Source organism: Hyaena hyaena, unplaced genomic scaffold (genome assembly GCF_003009895.1).
Source record: "Hyaena hyaena isolate Hyena2069 unplaced genomic scaffold, ASM300989v1 scaffold_296, whole genome shotgun sequence".
NCBI lineage: Eukaryota > Metazoa > Chordata > Mammalia > Carnivora > Hyaenidae > Hyaena > Hyaena hyaena.
The window spans coordinates 1,300,388-1,321,682 of NW_024080931.1; the positions used below are offsets into that span (position 1 = coordinate 1,300,388).

At 59.5% G+C, this 21,295-nt stretch overlaps 1 protein-coding gene across 2 annotated transcripts; it reads left to right on the forward strand.

Annotated features, from left to right (window-relative positions):
- The first annotated feature begins 2,941 nt into the window (after positions 1–2,941).
- On the forward strand, positions 2,942–15,786 carry DAPK3 (death associated protein kinase 3). Of its 2 annotated transcripts, none has more exons than XM_039247640.1 (9): positions 2,942–3,048; positions 3,913–4,069; positions 10,018–10,378; positions 10,595–10,724; positions 10,855–10,903; positions 11,469–11,495; positions 13,017–13,169; positions 13,818–13,863; positions 14,253–15,786. In XM_039247640.1, the coding sequence occupies exons 2-9, from the start codon at positions 4,008–4,010 to the stop codon at positions 14,787–14,789; spliced, it is 1,365 nt and encodes a 454-aa protein (XP_039103571.1). In that variant the 5' UTR covers positions 2,942–3,048; positions 3,913–4,007; the 3' UTR covers positions 14,790–15,786. The 2 variants fall into 2 exon arrangements, with proteins under 2 accessions (XP_039103571.1, XP_039103572.1); XM_039247641.1 differs by lacking the exon at positions 2,942–3,048 and adding an exon at positions 3,180–3,265.
- Positions 15,787–21,295: the final 5,509 nt, after the last annotated feature.

Sequence of the window (21,295 nt, forward strand, 5' to 3'; positions counted from 1 at the left end):
CATTTCAACCGTGATGCAGCCCTGGGGGGGGATGTGTGGGAGTTTGCGGTGGCGTTTCGTGTGTTTCACCGTGTAGGGGACTCCCTTCAGCACTTCGAAGGAGCCGGGGATGACAATGTCATGACCGCAGGGGAGGGCACTGCTCTGGTCTCCGACCCCCAGCATCGAATGACCAGAAGGTCATCCGCGCTGGGAAATGCGGATGTCAAGACCTAACCTTGCTTGATAGGCATACAAGTATTTTGTGCTCTTTAGGAAACTAAGCTTGTTTTTGAATAAGTTCACATTTTACAGAAAAGTTGTACTAAGTGTGGTGGCCCATCTGGTGGTGCTTGTGTTTCAGGATCCAGTCGAGGAAACACGTGGCATTTAGTTTTGCACATTTTTAATAATCCAGTAATTTTGTCAAAGATAGGACTATGGTAAATTGAGAACTGAAGTCTTTAAAGTCGATGAGAAACAACTAGGCCACCTGTGGTACTTGGTAACCCCACTTTGTGCATTTTCTGTCAGATACCCATTCCATTTGCAGGGGCTGACCCATTACATTGTGTGGCTGTGTAGATTTGTCTTGTTACTGACCTTGTGTTATTCTCGTTGCTCTAGGTCAGGTACTTAACCTCTCTGGTCTCAGGACTCCTGCACACTCCAAAACATTATTGACGATCCCAAAGGCCTTTTTATTTAATTGGGTTTTATCTACTGGTAATTTACCATGTTTAGAAATTTTTAAACGGGGAGCCTGGGTAAACCTCTGACTTTGCCTCAGGTCATGATCTCACAGTTCCACAAGCTTGAGCCCTGCTTCCGCTCTGTGCTGACAGGGCAGCGCCTGTCTCCCTCCCTCTCTGCCCCTCCCCTGCTCCCTTTCTTGTCTTTCTCTCACAAACAAAACAAAAAAAATTAAAAGGTCACATTTGTTAACAGCGATTTCATCAGAGAAGTGCTGATGTATCAGGAAACAAGTTTAGAGCTTAAAAGCTTACCATTGGCAAGATACTGCCCCTTGTTTCCCTTGAAGTGACAGGTTTGATTTCTTTTTAAGTTTATTTACTGAGAGAGTCCCAAGCAGGCTCTGCACTGCCAGCATGGACCCTGACGTGGGGCTTAGACCTGCGAACCGTGAGATCATGACCTGAGCCAAAATCAAGAGTTGGACGCTTGTAACTTTTCTTTCGTGTTTTATTTCTGAGAGAGAGGGAGACACAGAATCCAAAGACTATCTCCAGGCTCTGAGCTAGTTGTCAGCTCAGAGCCCAACACAAGGCTCGAACCCATGAACCATGAGATCGTGACTTGAGCCGAAGTCGGACACTTAACTCACTGAGCCACCCAGCTGCCCCAAGAGTCAGACTCAATCCAGCTGAGCCACCCAGCTGCCCCAGAGAGCTTGATTTGTTCATTTTTGAGAAAATGTCTTCCACAAACTCAAGTCTAATTTACTATAGTTTGTCAGGTTTTTCTTTTAAGAAAAATGATGTCCCGGGGCGCCTGGGTGGCTTAGTCGGTTAAGAGTCCGACTTTCTCGCTTAGGTCATGATCTCGCGGTTCGTGGGTTCAAGCCCCGCGTCGGGCTCTGTGCTGACTGCCAGCTCAGAGCCTGGAGCCTGCTTCAGTCTGTGACTCCCTCTTTCTCTGACCCTCCGCTGCTCACGCTGTCTCTCTCCTAGGAAAAAAAAAAAAAAAATGTCCCAACTCATGAAGTATGGGCTGTGCGTAACTCCCAAAGAATATACTATGGGAACCAGAGAAATATTCTGGAGCTACCTGATCAGGTAACCAAGGTCAACATCAACAGTGACATCATGTTGATATTCTGGACCCTTGATAGGGTGTCATGGGAAGGGCACTTGACCTCTGTGGTCTTCCTCCCTAAAACCCATCACCCCATGTGTAAGAACACCATCAGACAAATCCAGTTGAGGGACATTCTACAAAATACTTGATCAGTACTCCCTGAAACTGCCACCAAAGTCCTCAAAACAGGAAAGTGTGAGAAGCTCTCATAGCCTAGAGGACCCTAAGGACTAAATGCCACGTGGGATCCTGGATGGGATTCTGAGACAGAAAAAGGACATTAGGGAAGACAAATCTGAATAGTGTGGACGTGGCTATGATGACGTGTTACTGTTGGTGTACCAGACTACTGTAGGATGTAACGATTACATCGGGAGAGGCTGGTGTGCCATGCGGTCAGGATGGTTGGTGAAAGTCAAAAGACTTGATCTTTTGTCATATGGCATCTGCAGTGGCTTTGGGTTCGGGTCTTTCCGGGAATGAACGTCAGCCATGCTATTTACTAGCTGTGTGGCTTTGGGTGGGTTACTTAACCTCTCTGGGTCTCAGCTTCCCCGTATGCAGAATGGGGGAAATAGTAATACACTTTACCTCCTAGGATTGTTGACTGGCTCATACTAACTGGCTGTTTTATCACCTATCTGGAGACATCGGGAGTCAAAAGAATCGCATGACCGGCCACACCCGACCGATCTTGCATTTTTATGTATTTGGAGGAAAGGGGGTAACATTTTACAGAGAAGGAAGCTGCAATTCGGGAGCTAAAGCGGCCTCGGGAGGTCCACCCCAGGAGCGGCCTTGCGGGAGCTGGGCCTTCATTCGCGTATCTTGTGCTCAACGAAGGGCAGGAAGACGAGAGGGATCGAGGAGCTTAGCATCTCGCCTCAGCTTCAGGACCCGGGTCAGAGGACAGCGGGTGGGGCGGCCCTGGGGCCGGAAGTTGGCCTTCCAACTTCCTAAATGTGACCGACGTCCGCTCCAGCCAATGAGCTGCATGACGGCGAACCCGGCGGCCAGTGGCGAAGCGGCATCCGGGTTCGGGGGACCGGACGCTAGCGGGCGGGGAGGGGCGTCACGAGCGGCGGGCGCACCGACCAATGGGCGACGGGCCACGCCTCCCAACGGCGGGCGCCGGCGGACGCGGTGACGTCACGCGGGTCGGCGCGTCCCGGCGGCCGCGGCGGCTGGGCTGCAGAGGGCGGCGGTGGCCAGCGCGGCAGAGGGCCGGCCCGGGGCGCGGAACCGCGGACGGTGCGGAGCGGGCGCGGCCCGTGGCCGGCGGGCGGGGGAGGCCGAGGCGGCGCTTCGGGGGTCACTTGGGGGAGTCCGGAGACTCCTGGGATAAGCGGGCCGGGGAAAGAGCTGGGTCCCGGCTCGCGAGGGGCGTGGCGGCCTGGGGAGGACGCTGGAGCGGGGTCGTCGGGGCTGGGAGAGACCTTGGAGGGGCCTGCCCCAGAGCGTGTGCAAGGTTAGGGGAGAGACCGACGGAGGAGATTCACATGTGGCCGGGAGACGGGCCAGGGGGCCTCTGGTACCCGGAGGGATGCCTTGGAGGGGCGGCAAGAGCGAGTCTCCTTGGGGCGGTGGACGTCAGCGGGGGGCAGGGGCGGGTAGGGGGCTTGCAGGGGCTTGTCTTGTTCGGTTCCTGAGGAATTCAGGACTAGGGACAAGCACACCGCCCCGGAGGGGCTTAGATCTGTGGAGGTCAGGGGGTTTGGGGGTCAACGGGTGAGGACGAGGAGGGGTTGCGGTCGCTGATAGGCAGGGAGGTGGGTGTTGGGACTGGAGCACCTTAGCAAGTTGGGCAAGTGAGGAGCCTCCGGGTTTGGGGGTGTGAGAGTGGGGGAACTGCCAGGAATGTAGGGGGGCTTTGGCTGAGCAGGTTGGGAGAAGCCCAGGAGGGAGAGAGGCTGGGGCAGTGTGTGGGGAGCCAGAGGCATGGGCCTGGGGGGTGGGGGTGTATGAGTGTGCCAACACAGGAAAGTACCCCGCCCGCCACATGCATGTGCCCTTTGTGAGGAGCGTGGAACTTATCTTGGGGGGGAGGAGTGGTTGTTCTTCCCTAGGAGAAATGGCTGGCATCTCACCTCTTCCCTATTTCCATGGCTCCTCCAGGGTCACAGCTGGGGGACTCCCCGAGATCGTGTCCCCAGCCTTCAGCGGCTGGGCTTTCACTGGAGGGGAAGGCACCGGAAGGCTGGCCCACCACCATGTCAACTTTCAGGCAGGAAGACGTGGAAGACTACTATGAGATGGGGGAGGAGCTGGGCAGGTGAGCAGGCCACTGTGCGGGGGGCTTCAGGGACGGGAGGGAGGCCTTGAGGGGCTTTCTGGATGCCTTCTCCTCGCCGGTCCCCCGTCCCGCTCTCCAAGACGGAATGAGTCACTGTCATGTGCTGGCAGAAGGAATTTAGGCTCTGGGGTCGGGTGGCCCTGTCTGCAAATTCTTGCTCCAACACTCCCTCTGCCTTTCTTTCGGGAAAAAATAGAGTTAAACACATGGAGCACCTAACGGGGCGTGAGAGCGGTAGGTGGTAAAGGTCGGTCCCTCTATTTAATCCTTTCTTGAGGGAGGTGACCGATGAGGCCTCTGTCTGGGCCCACACGCCTGCCAATTGTTTAGCATTCTTGTGGGAAAGAGCGGCGGCTTCCCATTCCACCCAGGCAGCTGATTTCCTGTCCCCCCCGGGAGCACCCCTGCCTCAGACTAGCTGGGCACCATCCTTTTTTTTTTTTTTTTTTTCCCTTCCCGGAGTCTCCAACCTTATTTGGTGAGTTTGCTGCTGACCAGCCCCATGATGTCACCAAAAGGGAATGTAAATAACTGAGTCGTGCATCAGGCCTTGGCTGGGAAAGTGTTTCAGGCTCATTTGGGATTCTGAAGTCCCTCCTTTAGGAATTTTCTTAACAGAGTGGTAGAAATGGAGCTCCCCCCTCCCTCTCCCTCCTTGCAAACGTCATTCTTTAGCATTGAAAACATGTTAGGACCTCCTCTGGAGGGTGGCTTGGAAAGAGTCGCAAATGTCCTATGTATAGTCCCCTTAATCCACCGTTTCCCCACCGTTAGGAGTTAACTCAGTGGGAATGTGTAGGTGTGTAGGATAGTTGGTGTAAGGATTTATATGAACAGAGGATGGGAAGCCTCGTCAGTGACTGCTACCAACCGCTATATCCGTGGGTGGAATATTATGCAGCCGTTAACAGAGAGCCAGGCAGGGGAGCCTGGGGCTCAGTCAGTTAAGCATCTAACTTCAGTTTAGGTAACGATCTCCTGGTTTGTGAGTTCGAGTCCTGCGTCTCTTGGAGCCTGTCTTCCAATTCTCCTCTCTCTGACCCTCCCCTGCTTGCACTCTGTCTCTTTCTCTCTCAAAAACAATTAAAAACATTAAAAAAAAAAATAGAGCCAGGCAGTCTGTATAATGTTCAACACCTAGGAAGTGTACTGAAATTTGACAGTAGCTGTGTCCATTTTAATAATTTTAATACATTTTATTTAACCCAGTAGACTGAAGTATTTACCTTTTTGCTTGTGCAATAAAAAGGACAAAGGAAAAATTCTACCACTTTTCTTAATGTTTTTGTTCTTGCTTTTTTTTCTGAGAGAGGGAGAAAAAAAGAGACAGCGTGAGCAAGGGAGGGTCAGAGAGAGAGACACAATCCAAAGCAGGCTCCAGGCTCTGAGCTAGCTGTGAGCACAGAGCCCAACACGGGGCTCGAACCCATGAACCGTGAGATCATGACCTGAGCCGAAGTCGGACGCTTAACCAACTGAGCCACCCAGGCGCCCCTACCACTTTTCTTTATATGAAGCTTTTGAAATCTGGTGTGTTGATATAAGCTGACAACACATTTCAGTTGTTTATTTAAAATGTTTGTTTATTTTGGAAGAGGAAGGGTGGAAGGGGAGGAGAAACAGAATCCCAGGCAGGCCCCACGCTGCCAGCGCAGAGCTGGACACGGGGCTCGATCTTACAAACCGGGATATGGTGACCTGAGCCAAAGTCGAGAGTCAGAACCTCAACCAACTGAGCCCACCCTGCTACACCCCCCGTCTCCATTTGGACCAGCGTGCTGGCCACCGTATGGCTGGTGCCTGTCATCTGGGATGGCCCTGCGGCACGTAATGATCCAGAACGTTCTCGGAGATCCGTGAAGTGAAGGATTAAATGCACAGGATGCTGCGCAGGCTATGGTGCAGTTTGTGTAAGTTACAGATGTCGCTTACAAGCTGGCGCCGTTATCGTCCCCACTTCACACAGAAGTGGAGGCTGAGAGGAGGGAAGCCACTTACCCAAGGCCGTGGGGACCAGAAGTGGCCATGTGGGCTTCGAGCCTGGAGACCGGGGCCTGCTGGCTGCAGAGCCCAGGCGGGTTGGATCCAGAGGTGGGCGTTCGGCTCCCGCCTGCCGACCCCAGGATGGGCCCATTTAGCGTCCCAGCGACGTGGGGCCCCGCACGTTGGGAAGAGTGTGCGTCCTTGTGCCCGCGACAGCACCCTGCCCTCTGCCGACTTGCACCCCTGAAGCCGCCTGCCACCGCAGGCTGGGTTTCAGGGCGGGGTCCGCAGCACACTGTGGTCTTCTTGGTCTTTCTTCCGGGTCTCCTTGCTGACGGGCTTGGGGAATTCGCTGCCCGGCATCGCCATGGGGACAAGGGCCGTGGAAACAGCAAGGCTGCGCTTTCTTGTCCCAGGGGCCACGGGGCCGGATGACCCGGAAGCAGTTTGTGTGTGTGTGGGGGGGGGGGCAGGTGTGTGTGTGTGTGGCAGGTGTGTGTGTGTGTGTTGGGGAGGGGCTGAGGGATTCCTCCTTCCCAGCTGAAGTTCGCGTCGACGGTCTTGGGAAATAACCTCGTCTGTGGGTGGATGTCGCTCTGGCCTCTGCCTCGTGGAGAGTGTGTGTAGCCCTCCGGCTCGCGCTGCCACAGCACAGGGGGCCGGGCTGGGGGCCTGGAACAGCAGAGTCGTGCTCTCCCAGCACTGGAGGCCTGGGTCCAAAGGTCAAGGCGTCGGCAGGCTGCTTCCTCCGAGGTGTCTCTCCCTATGGCCTCACAGGGCTGTCAGTCCGTCTGTGCATCTGTCCTACTCCCCTCTTATGAGGACACCAGTCAGATTGGATTCAGGCCCACTCCTCTGAGCTCTTTTTTTTTTTTTTAATTTTTTTAAATTTTTTAATGTTTATTTCTGAGAGAGACAGAGAGCGAGCAGGGGAGGAGCAGAGAGAGGGAGACACAGAATCTGAAGTAGGTTCCAGGCTCTGAGCTGTCAGCACAGAGCCTGACTCAGGGCTCGAACTTGTGAATGATGAGATCATGACCTGAGCTAAAGTTGGACACTTAACCGCTGAGCCACCCAGGCGCCCCACTATGAGCTCATTTCAACTTAATCATCTCTTTATAAAGACCTTGTCCCTGGATAGTCCCATTCTGACGTGCTGGGGGGTTGGGACTGAAACATGGATTTTTGGGGGACACGGTTCACCTTTTGATACTGTCTTCCCTCCTGTTCCCTGATCCTTGCCTGACTCATCTTCATCTGTTGGCCCAGCTTCAGTACAGCGGGGAGGGTGCCCAGGTGCCTCAGTCGGTTAAGCTTCCAGATTGGTTGTGGCTCAGGTCATGATCTCACAGTTTGTGGGTTCGAGCCCCACATTAGGCTCTGTGCTGCCAATGGAACCTGCTTGGGGTTCGCCCTTCCTCCCTCCTTTCTCCCCGCCCTCCCTCCCCCTCCCTCTCTCTTCCCCACTTCCCCCCGCCCCTCCTCTGCTCACAGTTTCTCTTAAGATAAAAAAAATAAGACAGGGAAAAACAATCCTTACATTTGAAAATGAGGCCACATGTCCAGCGCTTAGCACAGCGCTGGTGGCCTGTGGTGAACGTTCGGCGTTCAATGTCATTACCATGGGGGGCGGTTGTGGGACAGAGGGGCGTTGGGCAGAGGATTAGGCTGGGCCGGTGCAGGTGGGGGGGGTGCTTAGTGGAGACGTGAAGGGGGCAGGAGCATGATGTCCCCAGGGCACCGTGTGGCCGATGGAGGGGGTGAGGCCTGATCGGAAACACTGCCTTTCTCGGCTGACCTGTGCACTTGGCTTTCAGATTAGCGTTTGTCTCCTCTCAGCACTGTAACAACTTGCCATGATTCCAGTCATTGATAGTCTGCAAGGTCTGGGAGTCGGGGGTGTAACATGGGCCTGGTGCCCCCGGGAGCCCTGTCTCCCCCCTTTTCTGGCTTCCAGAGGCGCCACATCCCTGGCCAGCAACGCGGGGTCCACCCATCTCTCTGCCTCTGACCCTCTGCCTCCCTCTTGTGAGGACCTTGTGGGGACCCTGGGCTCCCCGGGCACCCAGGGTCACCCCCGCCTCGGGGGCCTGGACATGCTCCCTCCTGCGAGTCCCTGCTGTACTTACGGGGTCTGAGGGCCTGGACTCGGGCGTCTTTGGAGGGACTGTTGTTCAGCCCTCCGTGTTATTAATAATTTTGCATCTCCCACTGGCCCACCTTGAACCTGCCCATCTTCCAATTGCGTGTGTGCGGAGCACATCTGAGACGCCACCGTGGGTAGGTCCCGTTACCGGACAAACCCAGTTGGGTCCCTCGGCTTTCTTGAGGTCCCCGTTGGCTTGGCAAGGGCGCCCCAACGTCTGTCTGTCCTCAGGGTCGTTCTGCGTGGCCAGCCCGTCCTTCCTCCTCCCTCTCTCCGCGGGTCCTGAGGTCTCACACAGCCTCCTTTCTCTTGAGCTGCAGGTGCTGTGAAGTTTTCTGTCTGTCTTGGAATCAGTCCCCGCTGACATGGAGTCAGCAAACTATGGCCTCTGGGCCAAATCTGGCCCTAGCCGAGTGTGGTCCTGCCTGCCTGGGAGCCTGGAACGGTTCTTTATTTTTTTAAAAGGTTGTAAAAACACACAAGAATTATGACAGAAACCACATGGCTCGTAAGGCTAAAAATATTTACTGTCTGGCCTGTTTCAGTCAGCACTTGAGTTAAAGTAAGTTAATATAACTAAGTTCCTGGATAGCGAAAGAATCCGGACATTGGACAGCTCCCCGGAGGGCGCTAAATAGGCTTCCTGTCTCTTTTAGCAACAGCTGTCTCGAGATGTAAGTCACATAGGGTACAGTTCAGCCACTTCAAGTGTACAAGTTAGTGATCCTTAGTGTATTCACAGGCTTTTACAACCATCACTCTAAATTCCAGAACATTCCAGCACCCTAAAAAGAAGCCCTATCCCCATCAGCAGTCACTCCATCCTCCCCCACCCCAGCACCCACAAGCCCCCTCCCTCTGTGGATGAGCCTGTGCTGGACGCGTCACGCACGTGGACTCACACCCTGCGTGGCCTCTCATGTCTGGTTCCCTCCCTGAGTGTCGTGTGTTCAGGGTCCGTCCACGGGGCAGCAGGTGTGGGCGCCTCGCTCCTGCTCGCGGACGAGGGACGTGTGCGTGCGCGGTGGACGCACCTGAGGGATGTGCGCGGTGGACACACTGTGTCCATTCATGTATCGATGGACCCTTGGTTGTTTCCTCCTTTAGGCTCTTGTGAATCCTGCTGGTGGAAGATTTGTGTTCACGCTTCTCGGTGGATTCGTGCTGTCATTTGTCCTGGGTGGACACTTGGCGGAATTGCCGAGGCGCGTGGAAACGGTGCTTAACCTCTCAGGGAACCACCAGCCTGTTTCTGCAGACGTGGGCTCCCGTCCTCTGTCCCCTCTCTGTCAGTTTGGAAATGGGTGCGCTCCTTCTACTCGGCCAGTTGTGCAAGAAGCTCCTTTGAAGTCAGTGGCTTATTTCTTTTTTCTTAGATTTTTAAAAATGATGAAATAGGCCAGAAAGTCAAAACCATATAGAATTGTATCACATGAAAATAAAGATCCCTCCTGGCCGCCCCGACGCTCTGCCCTCCGACACACGTGGCGTACGGGGTGGTGCGTGGCGGGTGCGAGCCCTTGGCCCCCTGCCCACGCATCTAAGCGGCATCGGCCCCCCGAGCAGGTCCTCAGCATGTCTTCCTGTCACCGCTTTCTCCTGGGTCTTGGTGGATCCCGCCCCTTCCATACCCCGAGCTGTGTCCCTCCCTTCTGTGGTGCTCAGATGCACCTGCGGTGTGGACTCCTGGAGGGGCGGGGCTGGGAGGTGCTGTCCCAGAAGGTTCTGGAAGCCTGCATCCTTCCTGCCCCCTTCCCAGTCCCCCTCGCGGGACCCGCTCACTCCTCTGTCCCCGTAGTGGCCAGTTTGCCATTGTGCGGAAGTGCCGGCAGAAGGGCACCGGGAAGGAGTACGCGGCCAAGTTCATCAAGAAGCGCCGCCTGTCGTCCAGCCGCCGGGGGGTCAGCCGGGAGGAGATCGAGCGGGAGGTGAACATCCTGCGGGAGATCCGGCACCCCAACATCATCACGCTGCACGACATCTTCGAGAACAAGACGGACGTGGTGCTCATCCTGGAGCTGGTCTCGGGCGGGGAGCTCTTCGACTTCCTGGCAGAGAAAGAGTCGCTTACGGAGGACGAGGCCACCCAGTTCCTCAAGCAGATCCTAGACGGCGTCCACTACCTGCACTCCAAGCGCATCGCCCACTTTGACCTCAAGGTGAGCTGGGGGGGGACTGGAGGGGGGCAGGGGAGCCTGGGGGTGGAGGGGGGTACCTGGGGGGGCTGGTGAGCCCCGGAGTCCAGGAAGGGGCTCCGGCTCTTAGCCCTGAGTGGGAGTGCGGCCTGCTGCCGCCCGCGGGCCGCCCGGCCCCGGCCTGGGAGGTGGGGGAGGACGCGAGGCCGGCGGGACATCAGCGCCCTCCTCCGCCCCCAGCCGGAGAACATCATGCTGTTGGACAAGAACGTGCCCAACCCGCGCATCAAGCTCATCGACTTCGGCATCGCCCACAAGATCGAAGCGGGGAATGAGTTCAAGAACATCTTCGGCACCCCTGAGTTCGTGGGTACGGCTCTGCGTGGCCCCGGGGGCCCCATGCGGGCGGGCTGTGCCACTCCCTCCCTGTGGCCCTGTCCCTGGTGCCGCCTCAGGTGCACCAGCGTCTGACCCCGCACCGTGTCTCCCTGTCCCTGCAGCCCCGGAGATTGTCAACTATGAGCCCCTGGGTCTGGAGGCCGACATGTGGTGAGTGGCAGGGAGTGGGGGTGCCGGCACAGCCCCCGGGACAAAGCCCCCGAAACCCCCAGCCAGCCGCAGGCGGGGGTGTGGCCTGTCCTGGGTGGGGGGAATGCCACTGTTGGCTGCGGGCGGGACAGACAGTTGCCTAAGAATAGGGCTCAGCAAAAGATGGCCCAGAGGCTGGGGTAGGTCTGTGAGCCCTGAGCGGTTTTCTTGTTTTCAAGCCATTGTCAAAAATAAAAACAGGCTGGGAGCCTCAGAGCCTGAAACGTTGGCTGCCTCACCGTTCTTAGAAAGTTTGCCAGCCCGCCTCCGAGGCCACATTTGCCCTCCACGTTCCCTCCCTGCCCTCCCCAGTTTGAGCCTCGATAGGTGGTGTGGGCAGTTGAGCTCAGGTCACCTCCCCCTGAGGCCCCAGCGCGGGAGAGGGGGCGCCCTCAGTGGAGGCCTGGCAGGTCCTGGACGGAGAGTGGGCCGCGGGCTCTGCATCCTGGGCTGTTGAGAGAGTCTGGGAATCCGGGTGCTGACCGCCCCCGCCGAGCTGATTGTCCTTCTCGTGTGTTCTCTCCAGGAGCATTGGCGTCATCACCTACATCCTGTGAGTGCCTGCGCCGTGCTTCCTGCTTCTCTGGGGGCCCTGCTGGGGCGGCACGCTGGGCGGGAGGGTGGGTGGCTGGATGGGTGATTGAATTTGTGCAGGAGGGAAAAGTGTGAGTTCAGAAGGTCCTACGCCCCCTGGTGCGGCCTGAGTGGGGACCGGACTCTGTGTGCCCTCCCTCCCTGCTCTGCACAGAAGGGGCTTCTACCCTCAGTCCCTTGGTGCCACGGTTGGGTTGTCCTCACCTCCCCCTGCGCCGGGCAAGCACCTCCTGTGTTCCCTTCCCTTGTCAGGTGGCACAGCAATCCACCCTGAAGGTGCCTTTCTTTTCCTTTTTAATTTTTTTTAATGTTTCATTTATTTCTGAGAAAGAGAGAGACATTGTGAACAGGGGAGGGGCAGAGAGAGAGGGAATCACAGAATCTGAAGCAGCTCTAGGCTCTGAGCTGTGCGCACAGCTCGAACCCATGAACCGTGAGACCATGACCTGAGCCAAAGTCGGACGCTTAACCGACTGAGCCACCCAGGCGCCCCCTGAAGTTTCCTTAAGATGGTTTTTTTATTAGTTTCTTAAATATTGAAGAAAGATCAGACTTAATGAAACAGTTGCAAAAAGAGTGCAGTTTCTATGCCCCTCACCCAGTCACCCCTGATGTTGGCATCTTTCTTTTCTTCTTTTTTTTAATGTTTTATTTATTTCTAGGAGAGAGAGAGAGACAGCGTGAGCAGGGGAGGGTCAGAGAGAGAGGGAGTCACAGACTGAAACAGGCTCCAGGCTCTGAGCTGGCAGTCAGCACAGAGCCCGACGCGGGGCCCGAACCCGCGAACCGCGAGATCATGACCTAAGCGAAAGTCGGACGCTTAACCGACTAAGCCACCAGGCGCCCCTCTTTTTTTTTTTTTTTTTTTAAGTTAATTCTGAGGGAGGGAGAAAGAGTACGAGCACCTGAGGGGCAGAGAGAGAGGGAGAGAGAAAATCTAATCTACACTGTGTTAGCACAGAGCCCAACTTGGGGCTCGATCTCACGACGGTGAGATCACGACCTGAGCTGAAATCAAGAGTCAGACGCCTGACTGAGCCTGACTGACCGAGGCAACCAGGTGCCCCCAGCTGTGTACTTCTTACTGTCGGTCACAGTGCCACCCACCCAGAGCCCCAGGGCGTCCTGTGTGGTCTCTGGTGCCGGGCGCCCTGGCCGCGTGCGGATGTGGCATTCCCCCCGGGAGCTCGCCAGCCCTCTGTAGTCACTCGACATTTGGGGTACAGGCTCTGAGCCTCCTTAGAGACCGCCGCCCACTCCTTTTAGTCCCCGACGGAGGCTGGGCACGAAGCGTTTGCGCCTGCTGGCTGGAGGCTAGGGGCCGGGTGCCTGGAGGTTCCAGGGTAATGTGGGTGCACGGCGGGGGACGGGGCGGAGCCCCGCATCCGGTTTCCTCTGCGGCCGCCCCCGGGGTGGGTGTCGGGGTGGGTGTCGCGGGGCGAGTGCAGGAGCCGCTGAGCCCTGACCGTCTGACTTCCAGCTTGAGCGGCGCCTCCCCGTTCCTGGGGGAGACGAAGCAGGAGACGCTGACCAACATCTCGGCCGTGAACTACGACTTCGACGAGGAGTATTTCAGCAACACCAGCGAGCTGGCCAAGGACTTCATCCGCCGGCTGCTCGTCAAAGACCCCAAGTAGGAGCGCGGGCCGGGCAGAGGGGTGGGCGGGGGAGGCCGAGGTCCCCGAGAGCACATCCTCATGCTGCCCCCCTCCTCGTCTCTGGGAGTCGGGCACCGCCTGGCACTGGACCAGGGGACAGCTCAGCTCAGTCCCCGCTGTGTCCTTAGGAGTGTGGATTCGTTGTCGACGTTTAAGAAAGGTGTTGTGTGCAGTTCCAGGCTCCCGGGGTTCTCCAAGGGAGAACCTAAAGCTTCTGGCTTCACGAGCCCTCATTCCCAGAGAAGTGCTCCTCTCGGTCAGAGTCCTCCCCTGGCCGGGCCGCCCGTTCCTGCCCCTGCCTCGTCTCTCCTGTGGGCCCTCGTTAACAGAACCGCTCAGAAAGCATGGGGAGCCCGGAGCGGCAGGCCCCTCGCTGGCTGTGCGGAGCAGATGCCCTTGAGGGTGCTGGCACCTTCAGGGTCATTTCAGGGACTTGCCCCTGGGCTGGAGGGGAGTCCCCAGGGGCCCAGAGTCTGTGAGGCGCCGCAGGTGGGTGCAGGGAGCCCAGCTGCGAGGGGAGGGCCTGGAAAACCCCTTGCCTGTTCCGTTCTCCCCGACAGCCTCGTGGGAGGCGGGGCCACTTGGTGTGTGTGGGCCTAACCAGGGTGGGCCGTCTCTTCCAGGAGAAGAATGACTATCGCCCAGAGCCTGGAACATTCCTGGATCAAGGTGAGGTGGGCGGGGCTCCCCCCTCTCGGGGTTGGGAGGCGTGACAAGGCCTGAGTGTGGGGTCAGGGTCCCCAGGGGGGTGGGGCGGGCGAGAGGGGTGTGCATTGAGATGGTGTTGGAGCCATCTCCCTCTGATACCCGGCGGGGTCCTCAGCCCCTCTGCACACGGCAGGGCTCCCTCCCACAGAAACTTCCAGAACTGGGTGACCTGTCGGTATAAAGGGCCAGAGAGTCCGCCTTTTCTTCTCTGGGGGTTCTGGCACGGCCAATGAGCTCCGCCACTAGCAGGAAAGTGCCAGAACTAGGCCTGGCGCCCGTGAAAGGGCGTGGCTGTGGGGGGGGGGGTAGCTATGCGGGCCCCGCCCCAGGCCCCGCCTCTCCCGCCGCAGGCCATCCGGCGGCGCAACGTGCGGCGGGAGGACGGCGGCCGGAAGCCGGAGCGGCGGCGCCTGAAGACGGCGCGCCTCAAGGAGTACACCATCAAGTCGCACTCGAGCATGCCGCCCAACAACTCGTACGTCAGCTTCGAGCGCTTCTCCAAGGTGCTGGAGGAGGTGGCGGCGGCCGAGGAGGGCCTGCGCGGCCTGGAGCACAGCCGGCGCCTGTTCCACGAGGACATCGAGGCGCTGACGGCCATCTACGAGGAGAAGGAGGCCTGGTACCGGGAGGAGAACGAGAGCATCGGCCAGGACCTGCGGCGGCTGCGCCAGGAGCTGCACAAGACCGAGGCGCTGCAGCGCCAGGCGCAGGAGGAGGCCCAGGGCGCCCTGCTGGGGGCCAGCGGGCTCAAGCGCCGCTTCAGCCGCCTGGAGAACCGCTACGAGGCCCTGGCCAAGCAGGTGGCGTCCGAGATGCGCTTCGTGCAGGATCTGGTGCGCGCCATGGAGCAGGAGAAGCTGCAGGCGCTGGAGTGCGGCCTCCGCTAGGCCGGTGGGGGGCCCGCGCCGAGGCCGCCTTCCCCGGCAGAGCCCCTCCGTCCCCGGCTTCCCAGTCAGCGTCCCCTGGGGAGCCCCGTGAGCCCCGCGATCGGTGGGCACCGGGGACAGAGCCGGACGGGCGGTGGGGAGCGGCCCCTGCGTGCAAAGCCAGCGCCCGGGGCTTGGACCTGCAGGGGCCCCGCCTGCCTCTGCGGGACAGCAAGGCCCCGCCTCTTCTCGGGCCGCGGCAGCCCCCGCGGGGCCAGCGGTGGAGACGGCCTCTGACCCAGGCCCGGCCCTCACTGCGCCCCCAGGCTGAGCTCCAGAGCCCGAGCTAGGAAATGACCTAGCCCTCGAGGCGTCGGTGTGGAGCGGTCGGCGAGGGAGGGTGTGGCTGGACATGGGACCCCGATCAGAAGCTGTGTCTGTCCCTCTCTGAGGCCCAGGGAGCCCCGGTGCCGGGTCAGGAGCTCCTTCCTCCGCGGCGCCTGTCACCGGCTGCCCACGATGGCCCACACAGCCCCGGTCACACCCTTGCCTCGCGCTCCCAGCGCCGCTTTCCCAACTGAGGAGTAGCCGCCCCAGAACGCGCTGCGAAGGCCCAGTGCCCCTGCGTCCCGCGAGCCCCTGAGGCGCCCTGCTGCCTGGACCACAGAGGGTGGAGGGGGCGCCGCGGGCCGTGCCACCGCCCGCCACCAGGTGCCGCCCTCCAGCAGCGGCGCATCCCAGGGAAAGTGGCCAAGGCCCAGGCTCCCCAAAACCAGGGCCCCTGGCCGGCGTGCTCTGCAGGTTGCGTTAAGCGAGTGCTGGACAGAGGCCGTCCTGGGTGGGTGCAGCAGGAACCCACTGGGACTGGCCAGGACCTCCGGACACGGCTGTGGGGTCTGGCAAGCGCCCTCCCCCCGGGCTGGGGTGGGACCCACTGTGCACCCATCCTCGAGCTCTGCGCATTGCGCCCGCATATCTCTGCTGCAAGCCTCAAGGAAATAAAGCCCCACTTCTCCCACGCGTGGCTGTGTTGTGTGCTCAGGCCCGGGCTGGGCGGCCAGCCCGTGGCCACCCACTGCCCGGCCCTTGCGTCTCCGCCCCTCCACTGCTGCCCCCTGCTCTTTGGGAAGAGGGGGCTGCGGAGGCTGCCCTGATCTTGGGGGTTGGCGGGTCTTGCTTGTAATGGAAGCTTCCAGACAGGCAGTGTGAAGTCAGAGGGGTCTTCAGTGCCCCGTGTGGCCTCAGATGCTGCTGCATCCCAGCGCGTAGACCCCGGCATAGCGGCCACCCCGTCCACTCGGTGTGGCCTCTGGGTCTAGAACATGGTTCCAAGGAGAAGATCCTTTTACTTTCTTCCCAGGAGCCAGGGGTCTGAGTTCAGTGGTGCCCCATCCTTCCATTACCTGGTTCCTTCCGTACACCGAGGTGCACGTTTCTCCTCAGCTGTGTCCTGTTTTTACTTTAAAAAAAAAAAAATTGAGATCCGACTTACCATTTTTCCTTTTTAGTCCCTTTGTGGTTAACAACCTCAAGTTTTGGCATTTCTGTAAATTCCGGCTTGCTGCCTGCTCAGCCCCCAGTCGGGTCTCCCCCATTCGTCCCTGACTGTCCTTGTGGCCGACTCGTCCAGCCCAGGACCCAGCCTGGCCCTTTAGGGTTCAAGATGATGACTGAGCAGCACGACCCCATATGTCACGTGGCAAAGAGCGGGTTGTGGGAGGGTGTATGTAAGGTCAGTCGGCGGCACCTGTCTGCGCGTGGCACCAGGTGCCTCCAGACCCCCAGGGGGAGCAGGGACCGGAGGATGGAACCGTCCAGCCAGTGCTGAGCAGCTCTCACCTGTTCTGGGCACCATGGCGGGCGCCTGGAGAGTTCTGTGGAAGGTGGAGGGGTCTGTCTTGAGTGGGAGAGGGGGGAGTACTCTCTAAGACTACGTAGGAACCAAAATTCACCTTGTCCAGGGTCCGCTGTGCTGCAGGCCTAGATTCCCAGCGTCTCCTACCTGGGGAGGGCCGCCCAGCCCCGTGCCTCATTCTACTGTTCGAGGGCACAGGGATCTACTCTGGGGTCACAGCACCCCTAGCCAGGGCGTCCAGCCCACGCAAGCACTTAGCAGGCAGTGCGGGGCTAATGGTTCTCAACCCTGACCTTGGCTGGCAGGCGCCGAGATGGCCCCTGGGATCGCAGCTCCCTGCTGCCGGTCCTTGAGGGTGGGCTGGCCCAGAAGTGGGTTCCAACCACCAGAACGCAGTGGAGGCGATGGAGGTCAGCTGGTGGCCTAGGTGGCAAGCCCACCAACCGCGTGAGTGGCCCTAGACGCGGACCCTTCCCCAGTGGAGATGGCAGGTAAAACCCAGCCCTGGCTGGCACCCGGATTGCGGCCTCCCGGGTGGTGCTGAGCAGCAGACCCGGTGAGCCATGTCTGGACTCCTGACCCACAGAGACTGGAGGTACCATGTGTGTGCTAAGCCACTGCTTGTGGTCCTTTGTTACGCAGTGGTAGCTGACAGATGCACTGAGGAGGATGAAGTACAACTACTTGTGGGGTTACTGGATGACTCATCGGCGTGTGAGGGGCCACTGTCTACTAGCCACGCTTTCGTCCCCTTTTCCCAGAGGGGTTGTGATTGGGACAAGTGTGTGTGCTGGGCCATCACCTTCCTTCTGCTGAGGAGTGTGGACCACCGGGTGGGTGAGGGCTCCCTGCCGTCTGGCTGTTCTCTGTGCAAAGTACGGGTGTCGTCATGCGGCTTCCTGAAGTGGTTTGGGGGGATGGGCTATGGGGGCCTTGGGTCCCATTCCCCCCACAGGCAGGAGTCCAGCCAGACCTGCCCATAGGTTGGCTCCAAGTTTGGCTGCAGTGTGTGAAGTTCATTGAAGGGAAGGGTTTAAATCTTGTGTGTGTTTGGGCGCCTGGGTGGCTCAGTCGGTTGAGCGTCCGACGTCAGCTCAGGTCATGATCTCACGGTTCGTGGGTTTGAGCCCCACATCGGGCTCTGTGCTGACAGCTTGGAGCCTGGAGCTGCTTCAGATTCTGTGTCTCCCTCTCTCTCTCTGCCCCTCCCTTGTTCTTTCTCTGTCTCTGTCTCTCTCTCAAAATTAAAGAAGCGTTAAAAACATAAGTAGTTGATCTAGTATGCAAACTATTTCCCTGTGAGCTGTGCTAGCAAATTACTGAACCCGAGGAGGGGAGGAGGGGTGGTGGGGGCCCCAGTTTGAAAACCAGTCAGGAGGACAGGACTTGGACTTGGGACAGGGAAGGCCTGTGGGGCTGAGCCCTGACCCCGGGCGGGGTGTTAGGTCCCCTTCATGAGAGGGCTCCACACACGGTGGTGGAAGGAGACAACAGAACGTTCTGGTTAGATCCCAGTCAGCAGCGGGGGAACCCCGGGGCCCGCTGGCAGACGGGGGGGGGGGGATACACACAGCATGGCTACCGTGGGCTGCAGTGTGTCCCCCCAGGAGCAGGAGCGAAGCCCTGGAGCGTGGGGCGGGAGCCTCGCTGAGGACGAGGTCTGCACAGACACAATAGGTGGGGTCGGACAGGTGACCCAGCAACAGGTGCCCGGGCAAGAAGGCCACGTGAAGACACTCAGGGAGCCGAGCTGACCATGTGAGGGCGGAGAGGTCGGAGCCGGCACCTGCGACCAGGGCGCGGATGCTGAGGCCACGCCAGGAGCCGGGAGAGGCTGCAAGGAGGGTCCTCTGGAGCCAGATGGGCCCACCCCCCACCCCCCATCCCTGGCCTGGATTTCCGACTTGGGGCCTCACTTTCTGTTGTTTAAAGCACCTGTGAGGTCGCTGGTTCGGGCCACGCCTGGAAACGATCACGGGGCTGGGGCTGATGGTTCCTTGAGCCTCTCGAGTCGGTTTGTGCCCCCTCGGTCCCCTCGGCCCCCTCAGGCAGAGATGTGCCCGGGTGGAGACTTCGTTGCCGTCTGGCCCTCGCCTGAGGCCCCGTCTCGCTGGCCCCCCAGAACATGGCCCATCTGGTTCCCACCTTCAGGATGCGGCACGGCGGGCAGTGGGTGGGCAGAGGCCGCTGGGCAGCAGAGAAGAGGGTCAGGAGGGGCTGGCACCCTGGGCGGGGCAGAGGAGGGGCCCCAGGGCCCGGGGTAGGGGGGAGGCGCATACGCAGGGTGGAGCAAGCCCGGTTGCCGCCTTGCCCAGCGATGTCCTGCGGTGGGGACGCCTCTGCGACTCCTGTTGAGCAGATTTGCCGTGGGGGTCCCTGTGGAGGGCAGCGCCCCAGTGCGGGGGTGCAGCGGCCTGACTTGCCCCCGGAGCAAGGCGGGGGACTTCAGTTTTGTTTCCACCCAGGGCCGTCCAGAGACCCCCCTCTCTCTTACCGAGTGGGGCCGGGCAGGCGGCTGGGGGTGACCACGCAGAAAACCCCGGGGGTCGTCAGCCAGGCCAGGTGTCAAGGCCAGCGGGCTGGTGTGGGGACGGAAGTGTGGGCTGTGGCTGGACTGATGGCCCCAGAGCCATTGGGTCAGTGGCTTGTGTTTGAATCAACTCCCTGTCACCCCGTGAGAGAGGGTGGGAGTCTGGCCGTGGGTCGGAGGGGTGGTGGCCAAACTGACACGTGACACTGGGCAGATGGGGCCACAGGCCACTCAGGGGGGCACGCTCGGGGACACAGTGAGGCACGGGGGCTGCGGGAGGCGGCGGCGGCCCTGGTTCTGGCGGGGGCGGGGGATGTGATTGGCTTGTTGGACCGATTCTGAGGCTGCAGGGGGGGGTGAGTGGGAGCCACCCCATTGGGCTCCGGCTCTTGGCCAACACGCCACCTCCCTGTGGTCGGGAGCAGGTGCTGGGAGAAGGGCTGGGCCGGCCAAGCCATGGCTGTCAGGCTCCCGCACACGAGGTGCTGCTGTTCATACCGGGGGGGGGGGGGGGGGGGGGGGGGAGGGGGGGGAGACGGCCTCTGGACAGCCACCTGCCAGCCCGAGATGCTCCGTCAGCCCCCGAGGCCTTCAGCGCCCCCTTGTGAGAGAAAACGAAAAGTCAGCCCCAAACCGTCTCGTCTCCGCACGCAGCCCCCTGAGAAGTGAGACACAGCCTCAGGGCTCGAAACTGTCCCAGGAAGCTTGGGGGCCTGTCCCCGGGAAAGAGGGCGGTGAGGAGGAGGAAGAGGCAAAGTGGGGGGCTGGCCCTTCTCCCTGATTCCCCTCGTCCTACACAGGACAGAGCCAGTAGCCCCCTGCCCCGGGCCAGGCGACCCCAGAATGCACCTGTGTCTCGCGGTGACGTGGCCATGTGCTGGGTCCCCTCCGGCGGTGAACAGGGGTGAGCTGCAACTGAGGCCAGGACTCCACCCGTCCCACCTGCTCCCAGCCAGGCCCCCAGACCCCGTGCGGGTCGTGTTGTGACGGTGCCTTCGTGCCAGGACTCCCTCCTCCTCTAAGGGAAAGGTCCGGAAGGGGCAAACCCACAGACACAGAAGGTAGGTACGTGGGTGCCAGGGCCTGGGGAGCTGCCCATGGGGATAGGGCTTCCCTCTGCTGGAGATGGAATGTTCTGGAACTAGATAGTACTGATGGTTGCCACATCGTTGCGAATGTACTAAGTGCCACTGATGTAAATTTGGGAAAGAGAGAGTGTGGCTGGGGCCTCAGTGAGCTCAGGTCCCACTGGAACAGCCACTGCTGCTGGCCCGGCCCCTGGGGCCTTTGCCTGGGCTGGGCTGTCCGCCCGCTGGCCAGCTCCCTGCTGCTTCTGCATTGGGTCTCGGATCAGAGGGGACCCTTCCTTCCAGGACAGGACCTGGCCTCTCCTCCTGGTCCCCAGGGGTCAAGCTTCCCCACTAGGCTGGGAGCAGGACCCTGGAGGACCCCTGAGTGCCAGCAGGTGAATGAGTGAATGAAGGAGTGAGTGAATGAATGAGTGAATGAATGAATGCATGAATGAACAAATGAGTGAATGAATGAGTGAACAAATGAGTGAGTGAACAAATGAATGGGTGAATGAACAAATGAGTGAATGAATGAGTGTATATATGAATGAATGAATGAAGAATGAGTGAATGAATGTATGGATGAAGGTATGAATGAGGTTTCAAGAAACCCCCTAGGGTGATCAGAGCCCTGGTAGGGTGTGCCCCCCACCTCAGCCGTGCCCCTGTGCTGCCCAGCGAAGCCAGCGCCAGGACGGACACCTTCCTGTCCCCAGCAGCCTGTGTGCACCTCACCCTGTACCTGCACTGGAGGCCCCATACAGCCCCCGACCGTCCTGTGTGACCGTGACCCTGGGCGAGCCCCGTCACCTCTCCCTGCCTCAGTCTCTCCCTTGGGGACACGGGCACGGGCTCTTGTTCCTAGTACGTGCTATGTGACATGTGACGGGAGAGGAGCACTTGGTCCCCATCTGGCTCCCTGACACACCGGTCCTAAGCCCTTGGGGCCTCCAGGCGACGGGAGGGAGAATCTTCCGTTACAATGGTCTTCCCGGCGACCAGGTCCGAGGGATAAAGCAAGCAGTGCCTTTTGCTGTTTGTAACGAGCCCGTCAGCCACACCTGCGCTTATG